This window comes from Cervus elaphus, chromosome 6, assembly GCF_910594005.1.
Source record: "Cervus elaphus chromosome 6, mCerEla1.1, whole genome shotgun sequence".
Lineage (NCBI taxonomy): Eukaryota > Metazoa > Chordata > Mammalia > Artiodactyla > Cervidae > Cervus > Cervus elaphus.
Genome location: NC_057820.1, coordinates 14,497,640 through 14,523,282, shown reverse-complemented (window position 1 = coordinate 14,523,282; position 25,643 = coordinate 14,497,640). Strand labels below are relative to the sequence as shown.

Genomic DNA, 25,643 nt, shown 5'->3' with positions numbered 1-25,643 from the left:
GTCTTTTGATTAAACAAAAAATTTTTGCCAGAAGGTGTTTTGAAGGAGTTGATGAGTTTGTAAATGAAAACTAAGTTTGTAACTAAAAATTTAGTTTCAAGGATACTGGTTGTTATAACTAACTGGCTGGCATTATTAAGCTGTTGGTAGTATTGGATCATTATTTCTTATTTTGCATTGGTATTCTCATTACAGTGAAAGCAACTTCTCTCCCAAGTTTAATGAAAAGGATGGGCAGGTTGAGAGAAAGAGCCAGAATGGCCTGTATGAGGTTGAAAATGGAAGACCTAGGTAGGTACTGGGGTGGGCATCTTACAATAATGGGTCTTTAAAAGGTAGAAAATAATTGTCAATGAAAATTCACTTAACAATCAAGGTAAGAAGAAAAAAGCAAATTTTATGTAAACCAAACTAAGAGTTACAACTTGGAAGACAGACTCTCAGGAAGCTCTGAGAAATGTTCCACCTGTTAGAAGATACTGTTGTTGTTTAGTCGCTAAGTCGTGGTGAACTCTTTTGTGACCTCAGAGCCCTCCAGGCTCTTCTGTCCTTAGGATTTCCCAAGCAAGAAGGGGGAGCCTCCTGACCCAGGGATCGAACCCACATCTCCTTCATTAGCAGGTGGCTTCTTTACCACTGAGCCACCAGGGAAGACCTGTTAGAAGGTGTAGTCATACACATTTTCTAGACAAAGGATTGTACATCAAAATGGGGTAAGATACTGATATTTTACATAAGGTTCCCCAAAGATACATAGTCCAGGTAAGCATGTACAAAGCAAGCAGTGAGTCACCATGACCCCTGGCAGAGTTGGGAAAGCATGCTGTTCTTTTAAGAAGTTACATTGCTAGTGTCAGAAGAAAGGGAAAATAATAATCTTTGTGGTCAAGAAAGCACTCTCATCTTTGAGGAGGTCTGATTAATGTGCAGATTCACTGCACATTAGGGATGCTTGGAGAGGCCCAGATGGACCCAGAAATTTTATGTCTAAATTTTTTTGCCCTGCCTTAAAATACACATTTTATTTTATCAATATAATTAACATTTATTGAGGGCTTGTATATGCCAGACCTTGTCTGGAAGAATTTATACATGTGATCTAATTAAATCATGATAATAACCCTGTGGGTGGATATTTTTAGTTCTATTTACAGATAAGTAGAGAAAATGCAAGTAGTTTGCATATGGTGAGTAAGTGCTGGAAGGAATTGAATGCATTTTCTTATAACTTTACCTTGAAATAGAAATAATAACAGTTGACTCTTGAACAAAATGGGGCTTGAAATACACAGGCCCACTTATACATGGATTCTTTTTCAGTAGTAAATATTACAACACTACTCCATCTGAGTTTGATTGAATATTTTGAATGTGGAACCACAGATACAGGGGAACTGTGGGTACAGACGGAGACTATAAGTTTATATGGAAGCATTGTTCAAGGGTCAACTGTAATAGAATAAATTATCAGAAGGAAAGGATTAAGAATTGTATTTCAGTGATTATTTATAAAATGAGGTAATACTGTTAAGGATTTATCCAAATATGTAAGAGTAAAAATAAAAACAACCTAACAATTTAATATTGCTTTTTTCTCTTGGCCATGTCATGTGGCAAGTGGGTGGAATGTGGGAATCTTAGTTCACCAACTAGGGATCAAACCCGTGCCCAGTGGAAGCATGGAGTCTTAACCACTGGATCACCAGGAAATCCCTCTTTTTGTACTTTTAAAAGTGATTTTTCTACACAACTCAAAAATTTTCAGTTTTTCTTAAGTCATCATAAAAGGAAGAAATGTAAAAATTAGCTCGCCTCCAACAAAACAGTAGAAAAATCACAGATTTGGTAATCATACTTATCACCTTGTAGAAATGTTGCAAAAGCTAAAAATATTTTTAGTTCTTCTAAAGCAAGGAAATAGTAGTGCTCCTCTCACACCAACCTGGTCTTTCAGTTTTGCTAAATTCTTTCTTTGTTCATAGCTTACTCACTTTTCTGTGTTATTGAGTCTTTTCAAGTCAAACTTGCCTTTCATTGACTTACTCCTTAAGTTCTCTTCTGGGCAAAATATATTAGAAGATATATACACATATAAAAGGACAGGAAAGGCAAAGGAAAGATAGCCTATTGTTTTAGTCAAGACTCTGACTAACGGAAACCAGCTCTAGCTTGCCTGAGTAAAAAAGTGAACTTTACTCCAGGCCTATAGAATCATGTCAGGAATCCAAAGCAGAAATGCAGCTAACTTAAGGAAAGGGGTAGAGTTTGGAAATCCATTAAAACTGTCTTTCTGCCTTACGTCTGCTTTCCTTTATATGTTGTCTTTGCTTTTGTTTTTTCTGCAAATAACTTTCTCTGTTGCTCAGGCAGTAGGGTAATCTATATGTCTTTTCTGCAGCTTCTATTTTATCAGTTACAGGCTTGGTCATCTATAAAAACTCTTAATATTGGCCTTGATCGTTTGTATTCAAGGGTGTATGGTTACATGGAATAAAACATAGTTACTGACCACCCTGCCCCTCCTTCTGAATTTGAAAAGTAGAATAATTGCAACCTGGCCAAGTGTCTTGCCTTTCTGTTTTTATTTGCATGTCTTGCTGAAATATTTCTGAGTCCAGTATAAAACAATATAAAGTGACTCAATTTTCATAACAGTCGCAATGAAGAGCAAAATAAAAAAAGAGTGGCTGGGACTTCCCTGAGGGTGTAGTGGTTGAGAATCCGCCTGCCAGTGCAGGGAACATGATTTGGATCCCTGGTCCAGGAAGATCCCAAATGCTGTGGAGCAACTAAACCTGTGACCCACAACTTCTGAGCCCACATGTTGCAGCCACTGGAGCTCCCGTACCTCGAGCCCATGCTCCGCCATAAGAGAAGCCACTGAAATGAGGAGCCTGAGCACTGCAGAGGAGAGTAGCCCCTGCTTGCAGCAACTGGAGAAAGCCCTTGCAGCAACAAAGACCCAGTACAACCATAAATAAAAAAATAGTTTAAAAACAAAAGCTGAAAGGGAAAATCTGACAAGTTGTTTATTTACTTTCACATACTGGGAGGACCAAAGATATTAAATAGATAAGATTGCAGATTAGGGCATTTCATTTTACATAATGAAAGTTAAACATGTAAGGAATATTGACTGGAAGAAAATTACTCAGGTGTGAGTGTGCCCTGTTTATCTGATAGACTTTTAAATATTGGGTTGTGGCATTAGGTTAGTTGTTGGCATTTTTATAAAATTGTTTTTAAAATTTAAATTTGGTATATTTGAAATCTTGAAATATTAAGTTTTTTTACTTCGTTATATGCTGTGTGCTGTGGGCTACGTTGCTTTAGTCATGTCCAACTCTGTGCAGCCTTTATGGACTCTAGCCCGCCAGGCTCCTCTGTCCATGGGATTCTCCAGGCAAGTATACTAGAGTTGGGTTGCCATGCCCTTCTCCAGGGGATCTTCCTGACCCAGGGATGGAACCTGTGTCTCTTATATCTGCCTTCATTAGCAGGCAGGTTCTTTACCACTAGCACCTCCTGGGAAACCCTCATATGCTACACAATATCTATTACTGATAAGAAAAATCTAGAACCCACTATGAAAAAAATGGACTTTAAAATGTAATCAAAACCATATGAGTGAGACCGGTTGTAAGAGAGTGGAGTATGAAAAGAGGATGATGAGAAAGGGAAGAGAAGTGTGAATATACTGGATAAAATGTTGCTGTTGCAGAGTTAGACTGTGATTAGGTGCAGAGCATTTCAGCCTTTCAGATTTAAAACAACTTTGGAAATGAGATCCTCCTCCTGGATCAAGCCCAGGCATGAAAGAAAAGTTAAATAACACTGTAAAGAAATATGTACTTTGAGTGTCAACTACGTAGCAGAGCTACTGGATTTGTGTGGAGATCTTATTTCCCTCTTAGTACCTTGTTTTGGGCCATATCAAGTTTGATTCAAAAAGATGAGTACATTCAGTTGGTTTTATGGTTTTTTGTTTTTCCAGAAATCCTGCAGGACGGACTGGACTGGTTGGCCGGGGGCTTTTGGGGCGATGGGGCCCCAATCATGCTGCAGATCCCATCATAACCAGGTAAGAGCTAAAAACACATTTCAGTAACAAAGAGACAAGTAATTGGAAAAATATAGACACTAACCATGTTTTTACATGTCCATCATATGCATATGCAAATATATGTATGCATATGCATGTGTTTATATATCTAGTTATCCCTTGGTATTTTAGGGGCTTGGCTCTAGAAGAGGCCCTTGTGCCTCAAGCAGGTAGCAAAATCTGTAGATGTTCAGGCCGCTTACATAAAATGGAACAGTACGGTTGACTCATCTTATGCGTGGGTTCCGCATTTGTGGATACAGAGAGCTGACTGCATGTGTGTGTATTTGTGTTGGTATATACACAGGCATATATATATGTATGCAACCTTGAAATTAAAAGACGCTTGCTCCTTGGAAAAAAAGCTATGACAAACCTGGACAGCATATTAAAAAGCAAAGACATTACTTTGCCAACAAAGGTCCATCTAGTCAAAGCAGTGGTTTTTCCAGTGGTCATGTATGAATGTGACAGTTGGACTATAAAGAAAGCTGAGTGCCGAAGAATTAATGCTTTTGAACTGTGGTATTGGAGAAGACTCTTGAGAGTCCCTTGGACTGCAAGGAGATCCAACCAGGCCATCCTAAAGGAGATGAGTCCTGGGTGTTCATTGGAAGGACTGATGTCCAAGCTGAAACTCCAATACTTTGGCTACCTGATGCGAAGAACTGACTCATTTGAAAAGACCCTGATGCTGGGAGAGATTGAGGGCAGGAGGAGAAGGGGACGACAGAGGATAAGATGGTTGGATGGCATCACCAACTCAATGGACATGAGTTTGGGTAGGCTCCCGGAGTTGGTGATGGACAGGCATGCTGTGGTTCATGGGGTCGCAAAGAGTCGGACACGACTGAGCGACTGAACTGAACTGAACTGAGCTGGCTTTTCTTGCTTTTGGTCTTGATCACCTCCAAACTAACTTCCAAACTTTTGTCAAAGTGAGTGAGTTTTCTAAAATACAAATTGCTAACAGCTTTTAACCTGCTTTAAAACATTCTCTGGCTCTCTAAGCAGGTAAATTTGAGGAATTCTTTGCCTACTTCTTCAACCTCATCATCCATCTTTCCCTCACTGATGTTCATACTGCGGTGTATACGTTCAGTTTCTTGAATACATTATTTTATTTTTATAACTTTGTTTCCTCCCTCTTCATCCTTAAAATCAGATTTGTCTTATACTAATTGTTCTTTCATTTCTAGCTAACTGTACTCATCAAGCTGTCAGTCTTACAGTTTATTCACCTCCATGTCTAGCTCCACTCCTAGGCTGTGAACTCTTTTAGGGGGAATTATGGGTTAGATGGGGCTTCCCTGATAGCTCAGTTGGTGAAGAATCCGCCTGCAGTGTGGGAGACCTGGGTTTGATTCCTGGGTCGGGACATCCCCTGGAGAAGTGAAAGGCTACCCACTCTAGTATTCTGGCCTGGAGAATTCCGTGGACTGTATAGTCCATGGGGTCATAAAGAGTTGGACGTGACTGAGTGACTTTCGCTTTCACTGGTTAGATATAGTGTTCAGCCACATTATAAAGAAACTTGGACACTCATATCTAAGCTGGTATATTTTAGTCTCATGCAGAGTGAAGATTAGATTTTAGACTTTCTGTTTTGGTTTTGTACTGCAAGTTCAAAATCTTTATCTTTGCCTAAGGGACTGTTAGAACTAATCTTAACATTTGCCAGGGGGAGGTAGATGTGATGTAGGGAAGGGGAAAGGGAGATTTATCAACATCTTTGGGAAGGAGGCTCTGATTACAAAAAGCACATTTTGAAATTAGCATTACCTTGATGTTTTAAAAATATGCAATTTGAAATATAAAATTAAAGGATAAAGTGAGATTTCTTTTTATCAAAAAAGGGGATAAAGATTGAGAAGCATCTTTTTTTTTTTGAGACCGACTGAACCTGTATCACATAATCTTTTCTGAAAACAGGGTGAACTGTTAAAAGCAATTATTGCAGATCTTTTTTACTACTTATATTAATAATTCTTAAAAAGGATCCTTGAATAAAAAAATAAGAAACTCTCAATGACCCTTCCTTTAAATTCTGTTCTGCTTTAAAATCTTTTTGATAAATTTTACTTTAGTAAAAACTATATCTCGAATTTTTATTATGGAGACTATAATATACTTTATGGAAAGTAGACATTTGTCTTGGTTTGTAACAGTGCTAAATAAAGAATATTTTTAATGCAAAGCAATATTCTTTATAAAACTAGCTGATTTGGGGTAAACTTATATACACTCTGTTATAAAGAAAAATACATCTTTATATTTTTGTCTTAAGCTTGATATAGGACCTTGATCTTTGTTCTGAATCACTTGTGATCTTACATTACTGTTTATAGGTGGAAAAGGGATAGAAGTGGAAATAAAATCACCCATCCCATTTCTGGGAAAAACATCTTACAGTTTGTTGCAATAAAGAGGAAAGACTGTGGAGAATGGGCAATCCCAGGGGTAAGCATTAAAATAAAGTCAAATCAATGTTTTATGTTCTTTTTAGTTGCTTTATTTGTATAATGCAAGGTTATTGCATATGGATCTTTTCTCCTCCCTTTAGTCTCTTTCCTCCCTACTTCAGTTAGTAGTTCCTTTGCAGTGAAGTATCATTGTTAATGACAAACATAGAATAATACAACAAAGCTATTAGAATCTGAGTCTTAATTCTAAAACCTTTGAGAAAGAACATGGACTTTGATGTTAGACCTGGGCTTGTGTTTTAGCCTTTCCAGTTGGAGCTGAGTGCTGTGGAGTTCAGACCTTTGTTCTAAAAATAATTATATCTATTTCATAGGATTATTAGAGAGCACATTTAAAGCACCTGGTATTGTAGATACTCAATAATGCTGAGTCTTGTCTTAGAACCCATCCCCTATTCTAAGACCAAGGTAACATTTTTAGTATTTAAAAAAAAGATAACACATTACTTACTGTCCCTTATAGTTTTTTAAGTTTGTATAATATCATCAGGAAGAGTATACTTTTATTGAGTTCATATCAGTAGTATTTCAGGTGACTTTAAAAAAATGTGTATGTGTTCAAGAGCGGGTTTTATATTTTATGCCATATTGTGAAATGGAGATAGTTTGATAAGAGTATGACTCGTCATATACACATTCTGCTATCTGGAAGAATGGCTTCTTTCTTTGGAGGGTAAAATGGAAAGAAAATGAAGGTTGTAGCTGACTGTAATAAAGGCTTAGGCTAATTATTACGAGCCAAGTAAACTTGACTCATGCTGAATAAAATACAATGATATCATCATCATAGGATCTTCTGTTTTTGTTGTCATTTGAAATTCTGATCAGTCAGGGAACTGTTGTCATTGAATATAATTTTGAGAGTTGTTCATCTCAGTGTATTTTGATCATCCACCTTTTGTCAACTAATATTTTAGACATTGAGGATACAGCAGAGCTATATGAACAAGCATCACTCTCTTCTTGGTGCTCACACTCCAATGAGGGAGACCATACAAGATAAATAAGTTATTGTATGTTCGAAGGTGATAAGTACTAAGAAAACTAAAGCAAGGAAGGGGACTAGGAAGTGTTGGGAGAGCTTGCAGTTTTAGATAGAGGGTGGTTATAGAAGATCTCCTGAGAGAAGGTGACATAAGTGAAGATCTGGAGGAGGTGAACAAGTGACCCATGGGGATATCTGGGGAAAGCGTCTTTAGGTAGAAGTAATAGCAGTGGCAAAGGCCTAAAGGTTGGGACATGCCTGGCACATCCTAGGAATGCTGAGGAGGTCACTGTGACTGTAATGGAGTGACCAGTGGGGAAAGGATCAGTTTGTTGTATTCTTTCTTGCCTCCAGCCCTTCCTTCTGTAGCTTGACTTTGGAAAATACCAGGAAAGGAGTCTGACAGGCTCAGTTATCATAGGCTAACCTTGGACCATTTACTGTGGTTGAGTATATATATGGTTGATACCCTGCTAAGCTGCTTCTACTAGAAACAAATGATTTAGAGAAGAACATATTACAGAATATTATGGGCAGATGGAGCAACATTTCCCTGGAGAAGGAAATGGCAACCCACTCTGGTATTCTTGCCTGGGAAATCCCATGGACAGAGGAGCCTGGCGGGCTACAAAACATTGGGTTGCAGGAGTCAGACACGACTGGGCGCCTAAACCAACCCCACCACAGAGCAATGTATGTCCACTGTACCAGTCAGGAAGTATTTATTGGTTGAATGAAAGCTTTTTCCTTTTTTTTTTTTTTTTTAAACAAAAATGTGACTCTCAGGGGATGGTGGATCCAGGAGAGAAGATTAGTGCCACACTGAAAAGAGAATTTGGTGAGGAAGCGCTCAACTCCTTACAGAAATCCAGTGCTGAGAAGAGAGAATTGCAGGAAAAGTTGCACCAGCTCTTCAGCCAGGAACATCTAGTGGTAAGAAATGAATTCTAAGAAGGATTTAGTCCTGGGGATTAATGAAAATTACTTAAAATTCACCTGAAAATCTGGTAGAATATTCTCTGAATAAAGTGAAATACCTGTATATTTGAAATACATGTTCATAAACAAATTAAATTGTAGCTCTTCTCTGTGAATAGATTCCTACTTAAATTTTTATAGCCCAACTTTACATCATTTATTATAATATTTTTTTTCTCATAGTTTTTCATTAGACTCAGTGTGAGCTAATGTGATACTGAGTTCACCCATCTAACAGTAAATCTTTTCTGTTTTTAAAAATTTTGCAAGAATTCAGCTTTTTTGAAAGGACATTTATATTTTAACTTATGTTGTTCAGAGCTTTTCTCATTTATAACAGTTTAAGTCTCATGTCTGTTTTGCTTATGTATCCTTTGTGATTTAAAAAAATCACTATAAGGTATATGTGCACTAGTAATAAGAATAATGGATTTTATTTTTTGTTGCTGTTGGCTTTTGTTTGATGGGCTTTGTTTTCTTCCTAGAATTAGGATTTCTTAATTGTTTATATTGTCTGGATTTTGGGTCACATTTATGTTAGATGGCTGGATCCAAGTCTTTTCATGTATCAAGAGCTTAAATATTAGTCTTTACTAACCTTGTTTATAGATCTTTGTTTAACTAGAAGAATCTATCTTTGTATGTCTGAAACTGTAATCATGGGAATTATTTTTAAATTGGCGCATAATTGTTTTACAGCGTTAGTTTCTGCTGTCCAGCGGCATGGATCAGCTCTATGTATACATATATCCCCTCCTTGAGTCTCCCTCTCACACCCCCCGCAGAAATTATTAAAACAGAAAAATATTTACATGAAGAGTCTTAAAAAAAAATCATATGGCCCAAATATGATTATTTTCACATTCTGAAATTAGAATCTGAGGTGCTGAGGGTTTTGTGAATGTTAGAGCTACCTCAGAATGTTCTTGAGAATATTGTTTCCTGGGAAATTTATGTAGTTAAAAAAATATTTTGTTCATTTGATGCTATTATAAATGGAATCACTTTACTTTCTTAATTTCATTTTCACATTGACTTTTTTTGACCACTTTTTCTTTTTGAGGAATCTTAGTTCCCTGACTAGGGGTTGAACCTGGGCCCTGGTGAAGGCACCAAGTCCTAACCACTGGACCACCAGGGAATTCCCTCCCTGGGACATTTAGAACAAGCATATGGAATGTTACATTAAAGGTTCTGTAATATTTGCATTTCTTTTGTGTGTGTGTGTGATAAAAAGCACATAGCATATACTATGCCCACTTAACCATTTTTTAAGTGTACAATTAATTAATGTTAATTAAATGTGCATTGTTTTGCAATGGATATTTCTGATTCTGAAGAAGGCAGCACGCTCTGCGACCATTTCCTTTTCACCCTAAACTTTTTTTTCATCTGTCTCCTTCTAAAAAATAGATATATAAAGGTTATGTTGATGATCCTCGAAACACTGATAATGCATGGATGGAGACAGAAGCTGTGAATTACCATGATGAAACAGGTAATTTTACTAATGTTTATTAAACTAACTGAATTAGTGGATCAACTTGTCAAGCAGCCTACCTGGACACAATTAAATCTGGACTATTTCAGTATTTTAAGTCAATCATCTAGTGATTATAGAAGTTTATTTGTATGAAATCAAATTGTTGATATTAAAATAATATGTTAAAAAAATGAAAGAATATGTAGAAGAAAGCTTTAAAAGTGTTACCAGTAATGAATCTCCTTTAATCCACTGGTAGCATATAAAATCAAGGTTAAAATTATAAACTAATTATGTGCCTTAAAGTTGTCAAATTGTTTGAGTCCATTTGTAAAAAACAAAAGCAGAAACAACTGGAGATTTGAGTAGGAAGTATGGGTATAATAAAGGAAATGGGATTTATGTCTGTCTTAATGTTTGAAATAATTTTATAATAATCATGTACTCTTAAAATGCAAAATAATACCAAAAAAATTGCAACTATTGAGCAAACTTCAAATGGATGATTTTTTTCTGGTCAATGGATTTAAAAAATTTAGCAGGTGGGTGGAAATCTTTTATTATAAAAAGAAAGGGAGAATCTGCTATTTAGAAAATTAATTACAATTTAATATATATGGAGTGGCTTCTCTTGAAATATTTTACTGCTAAATTGGATGACCTTTTAGATACTTTGTTTTCATCTGTAGCATAATGAAGTGCTACCATATCAGAGAACTAATTGTTCCATTCATGGTTCCTTTCTGAGCTGTATTGTTGATGGAAAAATGGGGGGCGGGGAGAGACTGGTCATGTCTGAGGTCTCAGGCGAGTCCTTGGGATGGACTGCCAAGTGAGAGTCCTTGGCTTCGTGCAGGAAGGAATTCAAGAGCGAGCTGAAGCAGAGTGAACACAGGTTTATTCAGGGAGGTACACACTCCAAAGACAGAGTGTGGGCTGTCTCAGAAAGCAAGAGACTCTGAAATATGGGGTGTTTGGTTTTTATGGGCTGGATAATTTCATAGGCTAATGAGTGGGAGAATTCCAGCTATTTTGGGAAAAGGGGAGGAGATTCCCAGAGATTGGCTCACACTCACTTTTTGACCTTTTATGGTTAACCTCAAAACTGTCCTGACTCCTGTGGGTGTGTCATTTAGGATATGCTGATGTATTGTAATGAACATATAATGAAGCTCAAGATCTAGTCTGCCATCTTGGACCTAGTTGGGTTTAACAAATTTATATTGTGTCCTCAATGGCTGTATCATTCTTTTAAAGGTTGTGCCTTACCCTGTTCCTGTCTCAGTATAACCTTGTGCAAATCACATGTTCTCTTGGACTCAGTTTTTTCCTTAAAAGATGGGCTGCAACTAGAAGATTTGTCACTTTTACATTCTTGCTGAACTTGGGGGAACTCCCAGCACAAATTTCATTACTTCTCTACAACAACTCTAGCCAAAGTATTAGAACAATTCATTTTGGTATTAAGGACTTAAATATTTCAGAGGGAAAAATAATGCATATGCAATTTAGAAGCAGGTCTCTGCAACTTAAGTAGTGATACATTTGTTAGCTATTTATTTTTGAAGTTAAAAAACAATGACTGATCCTCTAGTGGTTGATTATATAGTGTCTGAGTTGTTCAAATCACTGTTTTCACTGTTTGATTCTTTATCTAAACTTAAAAAAAATTTTGCAGTCTGATAATTTCAAATCTCTGCCATATCTGGTCTGATTCTGATCCCTTGTCTCCTCAGACTGTGGTCTTTGCCTTTTAGCATGCCTTCTAGTTTTTTTGGAAGGTGAACATGATGTATCTAGTAAAAGGGACTGAGGCAAATAGACCTCTAGTGTGAGGTTTTATGTTTGTCTAAACATAGCTAGAAGTTAGGCTATACTTATTATTTGCTATAACTGTAGGTGTTAGAGACCAAAATTTCCTCCCAGTGTTTTTGTTTTCGCCTCCTTTCATTTTTTGATGTCCCTAGAGACTACTTAGGGAGAAGGCAATGGCAACCCACTCCAGTACTCTTGCCTGGAAAATCCCATGGGCAGAGGAGCCTGGTGGGCTGCAGTCCATGGGGTGGCGAAGAGTCGGACAAGACTGAGCGACTTCACTTTCACGCATTGAAGAAGGAAATGGCAACCCACTCCAGTGTTCTTGCCTGGAGAATCCCAGGGATGGTGGAGCCTGGTGGGCTGCCGTCTATGGGGTCGCACAGAGTTGGACACAACTGAAGTGACTTAGCAGCAGCAGCAGCAGCAGAGACTACTTAAATAAGGTCTGAGCCATGCAGTTCTTTCAGTTAATGCTCTCTTGTTATTTTATGGACTCTCTATTGCTGTGGTGGTAAGTTGGGAGTGATGCTAAAAGTTTAGCTTCTCTGAGCTGGTGCCAGATCGAATCTTGGAGACAGAGTTTTGGGTGAAGTAGAAAAGTATAGCTTCCTTTGCTAAGCAAAGGGGGTCATAGCAGGCTCCTGTGCAGATCCAAGAAGAGTTGTTGATTTTCAGTTTGTTTGTATTTTTTTGGTGTGAAGATGGGAGTGATGATTTGCAAGCTCTTTAAGTGTCAGACATATAAAGTTTTTAAAATTTCCCTTTGTGTAGTTTATTAGTTGACCAGAGGACAGGATGCTTTCAGACGTTATTGGGTCTGATAAAGAGCATGTTGGAGAACATCGTTATTTAGATGATCGTATTTTAATTTAACTTTTAGATTCGGATTTACTTCTTAATTCTGGTTCTCCATTGGTTATTGTTTATTGTATTTGCCATGAAGGTACACAAAGAGCTGTCATTTTAGCACTGGGATTTAGAAATCTTTGTGCTGAAATGGGCTTCCCTGGTGGCTCAGACAGTGAAGAATTCTCCTGTAATGCAGGAAACCTGGGTTTGATCTCTGGGTGGGGAAGATCCCCTGGAGAAGGAAATGGCAATCCACTCCAGTATTCTTGCCTGGGAAATCCATGGAGTCACAAAGAGTGAGTGACTAACACTTTCTCTTTCATGTGCTAAACTATTCGATTGATTCTTTTAAGAAGCAGCGTTATTATTTTATTATTACGAATGTAATCATTATAAAGGATATGTGTGTTTATAATGAGTTATTTAGAAAATAGGTGACATAAAGTGGAAACAGTTTTAAAGCAGCAGTTATTTCATTTCCCAAAGATAATGACTATTAACATTTTGATTTATTTTCTTCCAGATTTTGTATAAATGTTTTTAAAATAAAAATGGGTTAACACTCTACATTCTTTTTTTTACTTACAATTTCACTTAATATATTATGGACATATTTCCATGTCAGTATGTGGAGAACTGCTTCATTTTTAATGACCATATGGGAGTCCAGTGGACTCTTATCATTTATTTAATCTGTGCCCTCTCAATGGAAAGTTTGGTTATGTCCTCTTTTTCCTCTTTGTTTATAAATAGTGTTGTCTTGAAATACTTCAGTAAGCTTGTCTTTTCATTTCCTTAGGGTAATCCTTTGAAGTGAAATCATTTGGTTGTTTATGGTCTCCCTAGTGCGTCTTACAGGGTCTGGTGCATAAGAGGCAATCTGATATTTGTTGTATGAAAGTGAAGTCGCTCAGTCGTGTCCGATCCTTTGAGACCCCACAGACTGTAGCCTACCAGGGCTCCTCCGTCGATGGGATTTTCCAGGCAAGAATACTGGAGTGGGTTGCCATTTCCTTCTCTAGGAGATCTTCCTGACCCAGGGATTGAACCCAAGTCTCCTGCATTGTAGGCAGACGCTTTACTGTCTGAGCCACCAGGGAAGCCCACTTGCTTTTTAAAAGCTCTTGATAAATACTGCCAAACTGTCCTACAGAAATATGCCATTTAGATTGCTAATTGTGATTGAAAACATTTATTTTTAATTTTTGATAATTATAAATATTTTAATATTATATTATATAATAATATTATTTTAATATTTTCATATAATATATTACATATTATCTAATATTAGTGTTAAATATTAATATATTATTTAATGTTATTTTATTATTATATAATATATAATAATATTATAAATATTTTAATAAATATTTATAAGTATATGGTTTCTGATTTGGTGTAATACTTGGAAAAGTGTACTTACCTTATGACTCTAAGTGAATCATTTATAATTGTTTTCTTTCATTTTTTTAATGTTTAAATCTAATCTCTCTGGAATTTTGATGTGAGGTTTCATGTTTAATGTTAACTCTTTTTTTTTTTTTAAGAGTAATATTTTTACTTTTTAAAGAGAAAAGCTGGACTTCCCTGGTAGTCCAGTGGTTAAGAATCTGCCTGTCAATACAGAGGACATGAGTTCAGTCCCTGGTCTGGGAAGATCCCACATGCCGTGGAGCAGCTAAGCCCACACACCTCAACAAGAACAGCCACCTCAATGAGAAGCCCATGCTCAGTGATGAAGAGTAACCCCCACTTGTCGCAACTAGAGAAAGCCAGCACAGAGCAACGAAGACCTAAGTGCAGCCATAAATTGTTGTTCAGCCGCTCAGTCGTATCTGACTCAGTCGTGTCTGACTCCTTGCGACCCCATGGACTGCAGCATAAATACATGGACTACAGCCATAAATACATAAATAAATAGATAGAGTGGTATTGGAGAAGACTCTTGAGAGTCCCTGGGAAAGCAAGGAGATCCAATCAGTCAAAATCCTAAAGGAGATCCGTCCTGAATATTCACTGGAAGGACTGATGCTGAAGCTGAAGCTCCAATACTTTGGCCACTTGATGCAAAGAACTGACTCATTGGAAAAGACCCTGATGCTGGGAAAAATTGAAGGCAGGAGGAGAAGGGGACAACAGAGGACAAGATGGTTGGATGGAGTCGCTGATTCAATGGACATGAGTTTGAGCAAGCTCCGGGAGATGGTGAAGGACAAGGAAGCCTGGCGTGCTGCATTCCATGGGGTCATAAAGAGTTGAACATGACTGAGTGAGTGAGCTGAACTGAGAAAGAGCAAGAGAGAGAGAAAAGCTTTGTTTTTTTTTGGCTGCGCTCTGTGGCATGTGGAATCCTAGTTCCCTGACCAGGGACTGAGCCCATACCTTCTGCACTGGAAGTGCAGATTCTTCACCACTGGACCTCTAGGCAAGTCTGAGAAAAGCTTTCTTATTGGTACCTTTACTTGAAATTTAGAAACTTGGTTAAAATTTGGGCATTTGGGAAATTTGGAATATTCTCGTTTTTAATTCAGTCTGCCACTTAATATAATGATGATTTAAGATTATTTTGAGTAAGAATACTTGAAGGTACAGGATTATGCAGACACAGAAGTGACTAAATAAATTGCACTTTCTTGATGATGATTTTTCTCTGGTAACCAGGTGAAATAATGGATAACCTTACCTTAGAAGCTGGAGATGATGCTGGAAAGGTGAAATGGATGGACATCAGCGATAAACTCAAGCTTTATGCTAGTCATGCTCAGTTCATCAAGCTTGTAGCAGAGAAACGAGATGCACACTGGAGTGAGGACTCTGAGACTGGCTGCCCTGGCTAACAGCTCACAGTCTCCATGTAAGCCAAAAGCCAGGAACGGAGCATGTACGGAGAAGAAGACAGTATCAGAACTCATATATAAAAAGGGCAGGGCAGGGCACTTGGAAATTACTTTATTCATTAAATGACAGGCAGTTAGGTTTTGCATCAGAATAAAATTAGCAGGTGTGGTGAAACAACACAGAATTTTCTGCTCTTCTGTCAAAAGTGCTGTAAACAATCATTTTTGTATGTATTCTACTTAAGCATGGCTTAACCCAAATTGAAACAACTGATGCTCTTTGAAGAATCAGAATTCGAACAAAGATAAATTTAGATAAATTTCTGTTCAGCCATAATTTCTGCTTTCTGTGTAATTCTTGTTTGTCAGTTTTGGTTTTCCCCATTGACTTTTGAGGTATAAAGGATATTCCTACCATATCAAGCATCTCTCAGAGGAGTGCCAATCTCCATTGTCTAATCTGATTTATCTTTAAATTATTTGGTTCACGCTTTGCTTTATATGATCTTGTTGAAGCTGGTTTCAAAAACGGAAACCTTTTGTATTCTTGACTTTAGGGTTGTAAGTTATATGAGGAAATTTGAGTCACTCTTTTAGTCGAAAAATATCAAGATCAATGAACAAGAGATCATGTCCTCATTTCCAAAAATTCTGAATTACAAAAATGTGTCCAGGAAACTAGTAATTTAAATTTATATATGCATTCCACTCTACTGTAACTGTGGGAAAGGCTACCCACTCTAGTATTCTGGCCTACAGAATTCCATGGACTGTATAGTCCGTGGGGTCGCAAAAGAGTTGGACACGACTGAGCGACTTTCACTACTGTAACTGTATGTACCATAAATGAATTAAAAATGATGTTCAGAAAGGAAGTGAAATGAGATGGAGACAGAGGAGGTCTTTGGGAGTTAAAGTGTCTTGTTAGGAAGGGATTGTTAAGGACTGACTTAAGTTTTTGAGACTCACTGTTAACATTGTCATTCCTTGAGGAAAGGAAAGAGTTTGTGTTCCAGGTGTTCTTCGAAGCAGGAAAGAGGAAGGAAAACAACACTGTCTTGTCTCAGTGGACTTTTAGATCACTTTCTGGCCTATATAGCCATTGGGAAGGTCCCATAGTGCTAACACCTATAGACCTGAGGTAGGGACTGTCATAATTCCATCCTCATTCCTGTTGGACTGTAGATGGGTCATCTGAAGAAAAGGTGGTTTAGGGAATAGAGGCATGGTTGTTTTCTTCAGATGTTTGAAAAAGGTATTAGGCTTACGCTGTAGCTAGAGAACAAAAATGAGGGCTAAGATAAATTAATAAAAAAAGGTTTCTGTTTTTTTTTTTTTTTGCCCCCCTTGTTTAGTGTCAAAGCTCTTGGTGGTAAACTTGAACCGAACTGACAGGAGGCTTTTTTCCCTCTGTTTTGCTGAGAAACATTAGAATGTTTGATTTCAGGTTGTTGCCTCAAACCCCTCTGAAAGAGTTATAAGGTTTATGTTCAGTATTAGTTTTCTAAAATCCATAAAATCATGGTCCTTGGGTGTGTAATACAGGACTTGTGCTTGACAAAGGTGGTCTGCTCACTGAGTGAAGGGTAGGACAACCTTGACTCAGTGTGAAAGAATTTGATTCTACTTTCACTGTTTGACAGGAAGAAGTTGCTTCTTACTGACACGGAATAGGATTTCTAGAACAAGCTGCTCACAAAAGCTCTTGAAAAAGCTTGAGTACTTGCCTGAAGAATGACATTTACTTATGTTTTAATAGTTTTGATGCATCTAAACTGACATTGGTAAAGATTTTAGGTTATATTAAAAATTATCTTTAAAGAATAACTAAAGCACATAATCCATAGATAATAAATTTTTTGTTGCATTTTATAGTTTTCATTGGAACATTTACAAACTATGCAAAGTGATAAAACTGCTATACACTGTAGATAGGGTAGAAGTAGATAATCTCATTGTAAGTATCCAGCACCATCTATAATAGAGAAAAAACAGATTAAAATTTTAGTTTAAGACATTTCTGGAGGAATATCTGCTCCTATAATAGGTGATATTGCCTTCACATTTGCTTTTCTTATATTTTACATATAAGGAACATTTTTGTTTTTTAGAGACACTTAGTAAAACAAATAGTGTGGATACCATTTCTTGAGTATCTATATTATATCTCTCAATCCTCACAAGAATCCTGTGAAGGTGGTTATTATTCCCACTTCACAGAAATTTAGAGAGGTTGCTCCAAGGTTTATTCAGTAAGCAACAGAGCTGGGTTTTGCTAGGTCCCAGAAACAATTCTCTGTCTTTTGTATTCCTTACTGAGGTTACGAAGCTTTTATTATTTCTTACTTTAAGTTTGTAGTTTGGTAGATTCTTTATTACTTAAGCAATACTCATGTTATCCATAGTATATCTATGGCTTGTTACTTGAAATTTAAGGGCCACATCTGATTTGCCTAGTGTTAGTGAATTTGTTGGCATAATCATGGCCCAGAGACAATTTGATAATATCTTAACCTACGGATGAGTGGTTGCACCCAGTGTTTGTCTTGGTAGCAGGTGTTCTTAAGACTTTAAAGCATTTCAAACTCAAATAGAAGCAAGATACTAAATCTGCTAAAGAGGGCACCTAAAATTTCTAACCACTTTCAGAGGCTAAGTGCTACTCTGTCTTACAGTATAAGGACTTGTGGTGGTTGCTGTTATTTTCCAAAATATTTGTGAAGTTTTAATAAATATATTGATTTTAAAGTACATCATTTGAAGAAGCACTTGTCATTTATTTGGTCTTATTTACATCTACTTTAATCATATTATTAACATCAGTATGGGGCTATTAAACTCTTAGGATAAAAGTATTTAAAATGTATAATAATGCTTAAAAGATACTTGGAGGGACTTCCTTGGTGGTCCAGTGGCTAAAACTCCATGCTCACAACACAGGGGGCCTGGGTTTGATCCCTGGTCGGGAAACTAGATTCCACATGCTGCAATCAAGAGTTCACATGCTGCAACTAAAAAAGCACCCTGCAAGCCACAATGAAGACTAAAGTTTCAAAGTGCCAGCCACAACTAAGACCTGACACAGCTAAATAAATAATTAAAAAAAAAGATATTTGGAGATTTTACTCACCGTATAACTTCTGACCTAGTAGTAAGAGAATTATTTCTGCCAAAATAAACAATATAGGTTATAATTACTAGGTATTTTTGCCATCATTTTTTTCTTGCCTCCTCCCATGTCTCCCATACTGTGTTTATTTAACATTGATGGATTAGTATTGGTACAGTCATGTGTGTTGGGAGATAGAAAATAATGTGGTTCTTTTATACCTAAATGCTGATAAATTGGACCATTAAGTGTCTTTTCTGCAACACAGAGCTTAATTCCTCTCACTTCACCCTTAGTGGCCTGATAAGATCATTTGAAGTGGTAAGAAACAGAGTAAGTACTTTGGGGCAATGAAGCTTTGTCAGAAGAAAATCTTGGGTGAAATCCAGTTTCTTTCTCAAAATTCATATTGAGAATATTTTGATTCATCAGTTTCTCTTGAGATAAGTTAAAATAAATACATACTGTATATAATTTTCAGTTAGTTCAGTTGCTCAGTTGTGTCCGACTCTGCGACCCATGGACTGCAGTACGCCAGGCCTCCCTGTCCATCACCAACTCCCGAAGTTTACTCAAACTCATGTCCACAAGTCGGTGATGGCATCCAACTATCTCATCCTCTGTCATCCCCTTCTCCTCCTGCCCCCAATCCCTCCCAGCATCAGGGTCTTTTCCAATGAGTCAGTTCTTTGCAGGTGGCCAAAGTATTGGAGTTTCAGCTTCAACATCAGTCCTTCCAATGAATATTCAGGACTGATCTCCTTTAGGATGGACTGGTTGGATCTCTTTGTTGTCCAAGAGAATCTCAAGAGTCTTCTCCAACACCACAGTTCAAAAGCATCAATTTTAATTTTATTTGACATGAATTTAGATATTTAAAAGGAATATACCTTTTTGGTCTCTTTCTCTCTTTTATATATATTTTAAATGAAAGCAAACTTGGGTGAGAATCAGAGTCGAAGTCTCAAGGTTTGTAGAGTTTCCATCAAGAGTGCTGAGGCTTTTGTGTCAAGGACATTTGTTGCCTTGCCTGGAGATGAGAGCATTTCTAGATTTGGTAGTTTCAGAGCGGGCTTTTCTCACTGTTAACTATGATTTGTCCGTAAGACAAAAATAAGCTTGAGGTAAAATTTACTGTTTGAAATTTCTTAATGTAATTTCTGTAAGCTGAAATTTCATCAAATGCTATGGGCATTATGAAAAGAATGCCTTTTTAGACCTGCTGAAATTCTGATCTAAAGATCTTGGAGGAAAATGAGTTTATAACTCATGAGTTTTACCTTAGGTAGATTGCTTGGGTTCCATTCTGCCATAAATTTTTATGGTTCAGAAGAATTATTCTTACATTTGCGGAGATTAAATATCACTTGCTTTTATCAGTATAACCATAGCAGAAAAGTCTTACCCAAAGAAGCCCTAAAAAAAAGTTATTGAGATAGTTTCAGCCCATTAAGTAGATTTGTAGTTTATAGTAGCTTAAAAATAAATACTTACCCTAACTTGGTTCAAGATAGAAATGATTAACTGTGAAAGAAAAAAATACCAAGGATCAGTGAAAACAATGGGTTTACCTTTTAGCTTATTTTTAACTTAGTATGTATGTAAGCTAAAATATTTTCTATATGAAAATCTTTGTTTTTGCTGAAAAATTAATTCCATTTTGCTGCTTATGTTTTATTTATGTGATGTAAGATTTTAAAATGAATATGCAATGTTTAGATTTGAACTCCCTTAATTCACAGAACTGTTTTTTTGTAACTGCCTTGTAATGGTATTCACTGTATCTGAAATACAGAAAATTGATGTGAATGGTTGAGAAACTGGCTGTATAGACTTACATACAAGTGCTATCTTTCTTAAATTGTATGTGAATTCCCTGTGTGAATGATACTTGAACCAGAATCTCAGGACAGCTATGATTTTGCTTCAAGGATTTGCTCATGCAAAGCAGCTTCACTGGTTAAGTGTTGCTTTGTAGCTTCCATGTGGTCCTGTTTTAAGAGATTGGCAGCTTGCTTGAGGAACTGACCACTGTGTCAAAAACGCAAATGCCTCTATTTATAGTGCCGTCCATCCCGACATATATGCAAGAATGTGTAAGCTAAACACTGATCTGTTTATTCTTAGGCAAGAACAATACCCTTAAATAAAGTTCAGAAAAATAAACTATAGGTATTACCAAATCAGATTTGGTAACTTTTGAATAAGTCATGTGTGTGAGGAGTCAGTATTTTCACTGGAAGAGACTGGAGGTAAATCAATACATCTGCCCAAGGTCACACAGTTAATTTAAAGATGAGCTTAGAATCTAGACTTACCCACCAGAGGCCAATGCTCTTTTAGCCATGTTTTGACGTGAAGGTGAACTTGCCAATTTTGGAATCATCAATAATTAATTGTTGACAGTAGTTTCCCCAAACATTTTTAGAATATGTATTCCTATATATATGTATATATATAAATTCTAACATGATTAGGAGTATGCTAGAATTTTTATGATTTACATTTGGAAATGGACTGTCATAATGCTTAGAGTGGATTGTAGAAAGAGCACTAATTAAAACTTGGCTTCCACTCTTATTTAGTTTGACCTTAAAGTTTTTGGAACACTTAAATATTCCTCAAGGTGATTGCCTTTAAATAATCTGTATAGACAAATCCTGAAAAGTTTTACCACAGGCACACAGTGATTTAGGCCTAATTTTCTGCCATTTTTATGAAATACTGCAGGTCTCTAATTCTAAGATGCCATCAACTATAAAGTATACCATTTAGTTAATGATGCATCTTAAAGAAAAAGATATCCCAGGTTAAATACATCCATTGTGAGATGTGTCTAGATTTCAGAAAATGTTTGTGTGCAAAGTATGTGGGAAATGAAATTTTTTAGTTTTCTCTTTTTTAACTCCCAAGTGTTTTATCTGTGTTTTCATAAACTGAGATTCAAAATAATTATATCAATAAAGGGCCTCATTAAAAAGTTGAACTTTGTGCCGTTCTGTAAAAAATTATCTATTGGGCTTTAGGTTTTATTATAATATATTATGCATTTATGCAAATACTTCATTAGTGAAGAAATAGTCAAGTCTATTTCATCTCTCCTAAAGTAGTTTCTTCTATACCTCTTAAATCTTTTGACTCTTCACCTTCATCCTCATCAGTGATAGAACAGGTTATTTTGTCAGTTTATAGTTTGGAGGAGATGAATAAGTGAATGTAGAACTATTTGCATGCATTGAGATAGCTTTCTGGCTTTGAACTTAACAACTGTGCTTTATTTCATTTCCAAATGAACTGGATTAATGACAGTAATTTGAATGATGAACTGGCTCATCTTAAATGTAATGTGTTGTTGTAGGTGTTGAATGTAGTATTTTTTATAAACTTTATAGATTAACAGAGCAGTATTTACCGCTATGAGATCATTAAGTGTCAGGACCTAGAATAAAGAAGATACAATCAAATAATCAAGAAGTTATAATTCAGCATTTTATCTTTTGTATGTTATATAGTTTATAATAACTTGATTAATGAAAACAAGCTTTTTGGAATTCTTAGCATATATAAAATTACATCAGTAAGATTGATAGTCACTGATATTTTAAGGCTCCCCCTTCCCCCCATGCCATGGTACCCACCCAGCCTTCACACCTGCTATCTCTGGAAACATATAGTCCAAATTTTTTTTGTTGTTGTTGTTGTTGTTGACTGCAAATGTAGCTGGGATTTCTTGGAAAGATGATGAAATCTATGCTTACGAGGTTGGAAAAAAGACTATTATTGGGAATCTTTTTTTTTTTTGGGCAAGACTCACAGCTTGCAGAATCTTAGTTCCTTGACCAGGAATGGAACCTGGGCCTATCAGTGAAAGTGCCCAGTTCTAACCACTGGACACCAGGAAATTCCCAACAACTTCACAACTTTAAAAATATAATTTCCTATAATTGTAATAGAAGTATCGTTAAAAGTTTTGAATTAACATGCTGTGTTATACCCTATTTTTTGGTTTGTGACTTTGTCATTCTGTGTAATTTTTCCTCATCCAGTAAAGTCTTGTCAAAAGTAAAATTTACATATTCCTTTTATATCATAACCATAACCTTAAATCTAGTTCAGAGGCTTCACTAATAGTTCCCACTAATGGTCCCCAAAGGATAATGAGAACCTTTATTTTTGGTATCAACTTCCTTTCCAAATGAATCTCAAGAGTTTTCAAGTTTTTTGTTTTGTACTCATTTAAATACTTTCTTAAAACTTTAAGTATAGTTACCTGATTTGGATTATTAGGAAATGGAAAAGGAAGAGAAATTGGAATCTACAAAAAAAAGGGGGGGAGGGGAAGTGAGTTGTGAATAAAACAAAGCAGAACATTTTGTTTTAGCTTTTTTCCCCTCATGTGTTCATTGATTACTCATCCGTCCATCCACCCACCCAATATTTATTGAGCAATTATATGCTCTCATGGAGCCCACCTTCTAGTTGGTTGAAATTAGGCTCTAGAGTGAACTTCAAGTCATTTTTTTCTTTTAAAAAGTATGCTTATGTTGCTTAATTAGTCAAACCTAAAGCCCAGAAGCCCTCCTTATATGCGTTGGTAGTTACGGTAGGCCATCTTTGCCTGGTTTTTAATACTGTTCTGCCATCTGGTGGAAGGAAGAGCATCTGTTTCAAATACTAGTAATTCTTTTTATTGCCATATGTGTGTGCTAAGTCGCTTCTGTCGAGTCCAACTCTTTGCGATCCTGTATACTGTAGCCCACCAGGCTCCCTCTGTCCATGGGATTCTCTGGGCAAGAATTACACATAGATTTACATAATTTTAGGCATATGATTTTAGTAGCAATTAATAAATTCGAATTATAAACCAAGGCTCCAGGGTTTTGCATCAATTTAAAACAAATCTTACTGATTTCAGCCAAAAAAACCCAAAAAACAAAAAACAGTGTGCCTGGAAACAAAATAAATAGCAGTTAGTTATAAATGCAAGAACTTAGAAATTTAGTGTCTTAAGAGTCCATTGCATGCAGGCTAAGTCCTTATGCTTCTGACTCTTTGTGACCCCCTGGACTGTAGCCTACCAGGCTCCTCTGTCCATGGAATTCTCCAGGCAAGAATATGGGAGTGGGTTGCCATCCTCCAGGGGATCTTCCTGACCCAGGGATTGAACCTGCGTCTCTTAGGTCTCCTGCACTGGCAGGCAGGTTCTTTACCACAAGTGCCACTTGGGAAACCTAAGAGTCCATTAGGCCATGTGAAAATATTAAAGGGAAAGAATGTTCCATTGAGGACAGTCATGTTAGTGACAGTTTACAAAAGCCTACTTAAAGCAGAATTTTGAAATTTCAAAACAGTTTGAAATTAAATATAAGCAAAGGGAAGGTGTTTTGTTACATTTAAATATAGAAAAAATTATGCAAAGTTGTGTTTCTACTTTAAAAGTATTTAGATGATAGACAAGAAGTTAAACAAGATGCTATTTTAAAATGTGTATAAACTTTTCAAAGCAACGTTGCCTAACTATTGTTTATTTTTCATGACCCGGCCCGTGTTGTAGCCTCATTGCCCTGGTTGTTCCCTGAGTTGCCGCGCCCTCAGCACTGACTGTTCCGTGCCTGGCGTGCCTCACTTACGTCTCACAACCTGGCGTGGCTGCCTCTCCTCTGTGAATGGCCTCTGACACACAGCCTAAGTCAGTTGGTTTTGTATTTGCATCTAGAAGCACTTAGCAAATTATTGCGTTGACCAAAAAGTTCATCGGGGTTTTTCCATTAAGATGTTACAGAAAAACCTGAGCAAAATTTTTTGGCCAGCTCAGTGCATTTTTTTTTTTTTTCATTTATGAATCTCCTTTCTTTATCAGATTGCGAGCTTACTCATATTTTTTGTTTTTCTAGCAATCACTATAGACCACTTTATCTGGCAGACAGTAAATATTAGCCAAATGAATCCTGTCTGTCCCAATAAAGATGTCTCTGTTATGTAGTTAGCGTTGTTCTGGCCTTTATTAAACAAGATGTAAGAATTCAGATATTAAGAGGTTGAAGAGGGTACAAGAAGAGCAAAATAATTATATTGTTTGACCTGTGAGAAAAAATTAGGGGTGGGGAGGAGAAAAAACTTTTTAGAAAAGACAACAAGGTGATTTAAAAGGAGAAAAAGAACAGGTAATATAGACAAAAGTCAGCATTCCCCTCCTGAAAGTAACTAAGCTCATCATAGTCGAGGTAATTCAGTATAAACATCTCTTTGATCGCAAGTGTAGGGAGAAATTGGAAGAAGTCATTGAAGCCCTGGAGGGGGACACTCTGGTCACACTGATCACTCTGGTCCCCTGGTCACCTCTGTGAGCTGTGCAGGGAGGGAGGTGGGAATAGCAGCTGCCTTTTATGTCTGTGTCCAAATCTGGAAAATGTTATAACTTTCATCTGACTAATAGCCACTTTTTATAACTTGAGATTCCCCAAACCCATGCTTACCAGGGGCAGTTGTGCGGGTGGGGGAAATGGGGTCTGAGGGAAAAATGGTGCTCCTGGGGGTGGGTAAAAGTTAAATCTCTGTAACAAGAGACATGATGTCAGTCATTTCAAACATTTAAAAACTGAAAATGATGAACGTATCATTTGAAAATACAACCAGAAGTTTACCTGAGCACTGGAACTTCCTCCAGCTTGTTCAAGCTTGTAAAACAGCAACAGCAACAAGGTAAAACAACATATGGCAATGCCTTATTTATTACAAAGAGGTTTGATTCTAAATGAGAACAGGCCAGAAGCCACTATCAAGCATTATACTCATCAGCAATGTACCTTTCCCTCTGGAATAAAAAGCAGTTGAGTCTAATGTACAAACTGTTATATTTAAAATGGATAACCAACAAGGATCTACTGTGTTGCACAGTGCTCAATGTCACGTGGCAGCTGGATGGGAGGGGAGTTTGGGTAGAATGGATGTATGTATGTATGTATGACTAAATCACTTTGCTGTCTACCTGAAACT

At 36.8% G+C, this 25,643-nt stretch overlaps 1 protein-coding gene across 2 annotated transcripts in view; it reads left to right on the top strand.

Annotated features, from left to right (window-relative positions):
* The window catches only part of NUDT9 (nudix hydrolase 9), a 49,688-nt gene extending 25,144 nt beyond the window's left edge, over positions 1 to 24,544 (top strand). Inside the window, exons 3-8 of one of the 2 annotated variants that reach the window (XM_043906233.1) lie at positions 196 to 291; positions 3,995 to 4,081; positions 6,451 to 6,562; positions 8,357 to 8,503; positions 9,962 to 10,046; positions 24,202 to 24,544. In XM_043906233.1, the coding sequence (XP_043762168.1) occupies positions 196 to 291; positions 3,995 to 4,081; positions 6,451 to 6,562; positions 8,357 to 8,503; positions 9,962 to 10,046; positions 24,202 to 24,248 (574 nt within the window). In that variant the 3' untranslated portion in view covers positions 24,249 to 24,544. Of the gene's footprint in view, positions 1 to 195; positions 292 to 3,994; positions 4,082 to 6,450; positions 6,563 to 8,356; positions 8,504 to 9,961; positions 10,047 to 15,362; positions 18,295 to 24,201 lie in introns of those variants that run through there. The other variant, XM_043906232.1, reaches the window with a different exon arrangement.
* Positions 24,545 to 25,643: the final 1,099 nt, after the last annotated feature.